The sequence below is a fragment of the Populus euphratica genome, unplaced genomic scaffold (genome assembly GCF_000495115.2).
Source record: "Populus euphratica unplaced genomic scaffold, PopEup_1.0 scaffold224.1, whole genome shotgun sequence".
NCBI classification, from domain to species: Eukaryota; Viridiplantae; Streptophyta; class Magnoliopsida; order Malpighiales; family Salicaceae; genus Populus; species Populus euphratica.
The window spans coordinates 306,685-312,684 of record NW_011500106.1 but is presented as its reverse complement, the minus strand read 5'-3'; the positions used below and the strand labels follow the sequence as shown (position 1 = coordinate 312,684).

The window sequence follows — 6,000 nt, the reverse complement described above, 5'->3', positions numbered from 1 at the left end:
CGTCAGAATTGAAACCACTTGAAAACATGAAAGTTATAGAAAATTGTCTCATCTTTCTAGGTAAAACAATGGAGGGCATTTGAACTTTTAAAACTTCAGATATGGGCTAAAAACTAAACAGTATTTGGGATATGGGCCAAAAACTAAACAGTATTTGGGTTGTAGGATATATTCAGACTTCTTTGTTGTTGCTATAATTTGGACTTGAAAATGGCCTTTTTAAATCTTAGGCTCCACATGAAAGTTGTAGGCCTATGTCTTATCTTTCCACTTTCTATCCATATAAAGTAGACCTAAATCTGAGGTCTACAGTTCCAAATATGACCCAATTACCGAACAGTGTTCTAGTTTGGAAAGCATCAGCATCTCTTTTCTAACTTTGGTCATCTTTTTGTCCTTTGAATTTCAGTTCTTAAACTCATCAATCAATCCTTTTATTTATGTGATAGGCCTACATTTAAAATGAATATTTACCACAAATTGAAGGCGTCTTATGTTATTAGATATGTTATTATAAAACATGCTTTAGTTAAGGAGTTATCAATACTTGAAGTGCAAAATGATGATATAAAAGCTTGATAAAACTACACTTTTAAGTACTAATCAATTATTAAAAAACTTTTGCACTTGTTGCCAAACTTGACACAATCCGTACTCTTATATCTATAATAACCAGTCAAGAGTGGCCTTTGAAACAGTTTGATGTTAAAAATGCATTTCTCAATGAGGACTTAGAGGAAAAGGTATATATGGACTAGCCACTGGGTGTGTAGTGCAATTTTGAAAATAGAAGCAAAGTCTGTCGGTTGAAGAAATCTCTATATAGGCTGAAACAATTCCTTAGAGCTTAGTTTGAGCAGTTCTCATCTGCAATGAAAGCATTCAATTATAAATAGAGCAATTCAGACCATACTCTATTTATAAAGCACCAAACTAAAAAGGTAACATCCCTTATTATTTACATGGATGACATGGTGTTGACAGACAATGATCAAAGGAGATGACACTGTTATAGGAACATTTAGCTGTTGTATTCGAAATGTTAAGACTTGGGCAACTAAGATACTTCTTAGGAATTTCATATCAACTCATGGGATTTCTATGTCACAATGCAAATATGTGGTTGATTTGCTGACAGAAACGAGCATGCTTGTTTACAAACTAGCGTCAACCCTCGTGGACATCAATCACAAGCTCGGTGCCTATGCTATCAGTGTTGTAAGTCAATTTATGCATGTACCCAACGAAAAACATTTGCATGCAATAAATAGAATTTTGCGATACTTGAAAGGTACTCTAGGAAAAGGTTTGTTATTCTCAAAACATGAGGTCTCTAACATTGTGGGATATACCGATGCTAATTGGACAGGGGATCAAACAACCAGAAAATCTATATCAAGTTACTTCACTTTTTTTAACAGGAATTCGGTTACATGGCATAGTAAGAAGCACAAAGTTGCGGCCAGATAGAGTGCAGAAGTAGAATTTTAAGGTATGGCTCGTGGGTATGCAAATTATTATGGATTCAAAGGGTCCTGACAGAATTAGGGATTCAATGTACAGACCTGATGACTCTACACTGTGATAATAAGGTAGTTATTTCCATTGTGTATAATCCTGTTCAACATAACCACAAGAAGCATGTTGAAATTCCTTGACACTTCATCCAAGAAAAATTCGATCAAAAACTCATACAATTTCTTTTTGTCTAATCAACATGTTAGTTAGTTGATATTCTTACTATTTAAAGAGTAATTACCAAGTTGGGCATAACTAGTATCTATGCTCCAACTTGAAAAGGATTCTTACTATTTAAAGAGTAATTACCAAGTTGGGCATAACTAGTATCTATGCTTCAACTTGAAAAGGTATGCTTCAACTTGAAAAGGAGTGTTGACATGATGAGTTGTAATTATGCAATCTAATTAATTATAGGAACTAAATCAAATATTATTTTATAATTTGATTATTGTCTATTCAGATTAAATCTTGTATGGTCAATAATTAAATGAATCTGATCAATTATAGAAATCATATCAAATTTTGTATAAAATTATTATACTTTCTTGTAATAAAATAGTTACTTATTCAAAGCATTGTATATTTAGGGCACTGCCTATACTGCACTCTAGCTATATATTTTCTCCTACGAAGAGAAGAATACTAATGAAAAAATCAGTTTGCCATTATTTTCTACACAAAGAGCGGAATGAAGCTAAATCTAGCTTTAAGCCTCGTGAAATTCCACCCAAAACACCTTTGGGCCTTGATCACCTTGAACTATCCAGCTGTATAATTGAAGAACAGCAAAGCATATAGTACCTTCTTCCTTTTTCCTTATATATATATATATATATATATACAAGGAAGGTAGCATGGATGTACACTTGCTTGTATCTTGGCTATTTAATAAGTTTATATATATATAGCCAAGATACAAGCAAGTGTACATCCATGCTACCTTCCTTTTGTGTGTGTGTATTGTAACATAGGATAGCTACAGTAGCATCAATTGAACTGGAGCTTGCGCATATATATATATATATTAATTCGCACGTACTGTGCAGTATTTTCATCTGGAATTAATCTGCACCTCAATATATATAATTATTGACGCAGCTGTTCGTGTCTTTAAGCTTCCACACGGTCCTTCCTCTCAGGATCTCGCATCCATTCTCGAGACGAAGCATGTGATCATATTCTATCACCTTATTCGCGCTGATGGAATCACTATTGCCTCCACCAACCATTTTGGAGAGAGACTGCAACACACTGTCCATGACACACTCCTTCTTGTATTCCAGAGTCATTGCGTTGAGGTAGTAACGCTCCATACATGAACGGGGAACGCTCTGGGAAACGACAAGCCATATTTCTCATATAGATGTGCATGAATAATTTTCATGCTTTAATTAAGCAGCACTCCAAATAAGAGATTTTCTACAACACATTTGCCAGATTGGTCATTGATTTGATGATGGCATTTTAGTTTGGTACTTTTAACATGATTCCAAATGGCTGATAATTCGAGTTTCATAGAATTAATGAAGATGCGTTTTAAGATTGGTTTCCATAATTTTGTAAAATTATTTTGATGATTCGAGTTTCTGTAGTACATTTTGAGCAATCGATTACACAAAATGTTGCACACCTCAAGAATCCAGTCACTATACTTTACATTGCTCACATGCTGATTGATATCCATGTCGTTCCATCCAGGCTGTGTCCACGAAAATTGTTTAGTGATCAAGAACAGCAAATTAATTCTGAGTGGAAACTCGTAATTACTTAAAGAGACTTACTGATAAACCTGTGCATCTTTGATCTGCTGTGCTAACATCAAGTTTCAGTATTTTTCTGCTATCCTTATTGATGATGGGACACTCACAATCCATTAAATAAGGCTCGATTTCATCCCTTATTTCCTTGGCAATCTTGGACAATCTCCTCGTTTTCTTATTCATCATCACGTATACGCTGCATTCATGTACAATAAACCTCTTGATAATGTAATCTCAGGAAAGACACCAGACTTGTTGGAGAAAAGACTAGTTGCTGGTAATTAATTTACAGGATAATGATATAAAAAGAACCTGGTTGCGCTAGCCAGAGTTTCACCAGTCTTGCTGTCACGAAATATCCAGTCACGGCCCACACCATTCTTTCCCGACGCATACATCCAGGTGTCTACTTCAACAACATCAGTCCTTGGATTGTTATTGACAGGAGCATCACAATATATCATTACTTTGAAACCTCAGGCTTTGTACGATTGTTAATGTTAAAGCATCATGCATTTAAATCCAAACAGAATCCCAAAACTCTTGAAGATAAGAAAACAGGTGTGTGTGTGTCTGTGTGTCTGTGTGTGTATTGCCTTACCAGGTAGGATAGCGATCCACTACTATATGCAGAGTTGAAACTACCCATATAAGGTTATTTCTACTCATCTCTCGTGTTGAACCAAAACCATCCACCATTAGCCCTGTAATTCTACATTGGTTAAGTGCAGTATCCTGCACAAATATATAAATGCGGGGAGACATTAGTAGTCAAATTAAGGATTATAAATTACTCGATCGCAAAGGCCAAATTCAGGGGGGGGGGGGGGGGGGGGGGGGGGACAGGGAGACGAATACAGACGTTCTCCCGTTGCCCAAAAAAATGCAAATCAAGACAATTTACCCTAAGAGTAATCAGAAGAACAATAAAACGAGTCTGAAGGCACTGGCAAACTACTTGGATTTGTAACAATCTACCTAAGATAAAACCTCACACATGCTAGGGAAATGGAAGGAATGCTAGTGCTAGGTGTTTGGAAATGAAATAGAAACAAAACCTGTAAGTGATTCAGCATGGCACCAACGGACATTTTTCTGTCACCGCCTATTTCAAAAGATCTAACCGAAATGTTTTGCCTGTAAGCAAGGCCATCTTGAAGCAACCTTCCACCGGTTATCAAATCAAGCTTCTTTGATTCCCAATCGTCAGTGAGTTTCTGATATTTCCCATTGACTGCAGGAGTACTGTCCGCAACAACAGAATGCGTGTTTGAAGCACGCAATTGTTTCACCAGCTTTCTCTCTGGTGCGGAAGTTATATCCATCTCATGCTTCATGCTTTTTGCGGGTGATTGTAGACTGCTAGGTGTTTTCCTGAGAAGGGTTTGGACGTGTACCTTCACTGGAAAGCCACTAGCAATTGTGCTATAATCGGCCCTTCTTCCGCCAACATTCGAGCTATAATTAGGCGTCCCCGACAAACTCATTGTTTTGCTGGAGGAAGGCAATATCAGTGAAAACATCATCCTGAAAGGAGGTATTCAGGATGTAGAAGAAGAAGTAGATGACCTTTATGACTGAAATTCCGAAATACTTTACATATATAAGTAGCTTTTGATACGAATACAGACAGACGTAAATTAATAGGTGGGTGGATCACTATCAGCCAAACATCAGAGCAGTTATTAAGTGTTGGTTGGTGTATTTTCCACAACAGGTGCATGTATAGCTAGCTAGCTAGAATGGGATAGAACTGGTTTGGTACTGTGGTTTGGCTGACTCATTAGACCTCCTTATGAAATTTGTACGAAAGAAAGAGAAACAAAGTTGCAGTAATATTAAGAAATTTGTGAAAAACTTGAAAATTTACGACAAATATATACGAGACTTTTCACCAGCTGGTTTTGAACTTGCGGTAGAAATGCATCAGCAACCAAGAATAGTAGTACGTTTGTGCTTGATACTTGTGTTTGGGTCGCGAATTCTTCCTCTTAGCTATTTGATCAAGCTTCGGAAGCATTTAGTGCATGGTTTGTGTGCATGTGCTTATATATAAATTGCCCCAGATGAAGAGTTTGCAATTTGTTCCGTATTTAGCTGTCACAGGTTTTATTTCATTTTCTTAACAGTCTTTGAAGCTCCTTCTTAACTAATAAAATTTATAGAAAATGATAAAACTAATTAAGCTCCTTCCATAAATTATACACAAAGATAAAACTAAAGTTACCATATCTAAGCTTACAAATCAAACTATAAAGAAATCTATGGAAAATTTTCTTGTATTTTTTATTCAATTTAAATAATAATTTTTTTCTTCATAAAACAAACTAGATATCACAATCTATATTAACCTTGAAATTCTTTATAGAAAATAATTTATATTTAAAATTTACCTAATTAATAGAATACATCAAGCATTAGAATTTTTAAATAATAAAATGCTAATTAAATTAAAAATTCTAAACTACGTAGAAAACAAATTAATACTTAAAATTCAAAATTAATTAAAAAAATAATAAAAATATAAAAGAGTAATTTCAGGCTTCATGTAAAAATGCTTTCGTGTTTATTTGTGAATTTCTTTTTAGGTTTGATCTTGTCAATTTGATCCATGAACTCTTGGAATAATTATTAGATATAACAGTTAAATCCAATTCCTTGTTAGAATCAAGTAATATCTAACTGAAATTCTTTATGGAGGCCATTTCGTAAAAGCATC

At 35.0% G+C, this 6,000-nt stretch overlaps 1 protein-coding gene across 1 annotated transcript; it reads right to left on the bottom strand.

Moving 5' to 3' along the window:
- Positions 1 to 2,482: 2,482 nt before the first annotated feature.
- On the bottom strand, positions 2,483 to 4,881 carry LOC105109650 (palmitoyl-acyl carrier protein thioesterase, chloroplastic-like). The gene is made up of 6 exons (XM_011004421.1): positions 4,340 to 4,881; positions 3,883 to 4,016; positions 3,594 to 3,707; positions 3,303 to 3,477; positions 3,152 to 3,220; positions 2,483 to 2,852 (listed from the first exon to the last, which is right to left on the bottom strand). Exons 1-6 carry the CDS (start codon positions 4,805 to 4,807, stop codon positions 2,595 to 2,597), a joined length of 1,218 nt encoding a protein of 405 aa, XP_011002723.1. The 5' UTR covers positions 4,808 to 4,881; the 3' UTR covers positions 2,483 to 2,594.
- Between the last annotated feature and the right edge of the window lie 1,119 nt (positions 4,882 to 6,000).

What these genes read in the sequence shown, in the direction of transcription:
- LOC105109650 (XM_011004421.1), bottom strand. Translation starts at nt 4,807, where the DNA reads ATGATGTTTTCACTGATATTGCCTTCCTCCAGCAAAACAATGAGTTTG. An exon ending in ACTCTGGCTAGCGCAACCAG is followed by an intron (nt 3,478 to 3,593) that starts GTTCTTTTTATA and finishes ACATGAATGCAG; the next exon opens with CGTATACGTGATGATGAATA. An exon ending in AAAGATGCACAGGTTTATCA is followed by an intron (nt 3,221 to 3,302) that starts GTAAGTCTCTTT and finishes TCGTGGACACAG; the next exon opens with CCTGGATGGAACGACATGGA.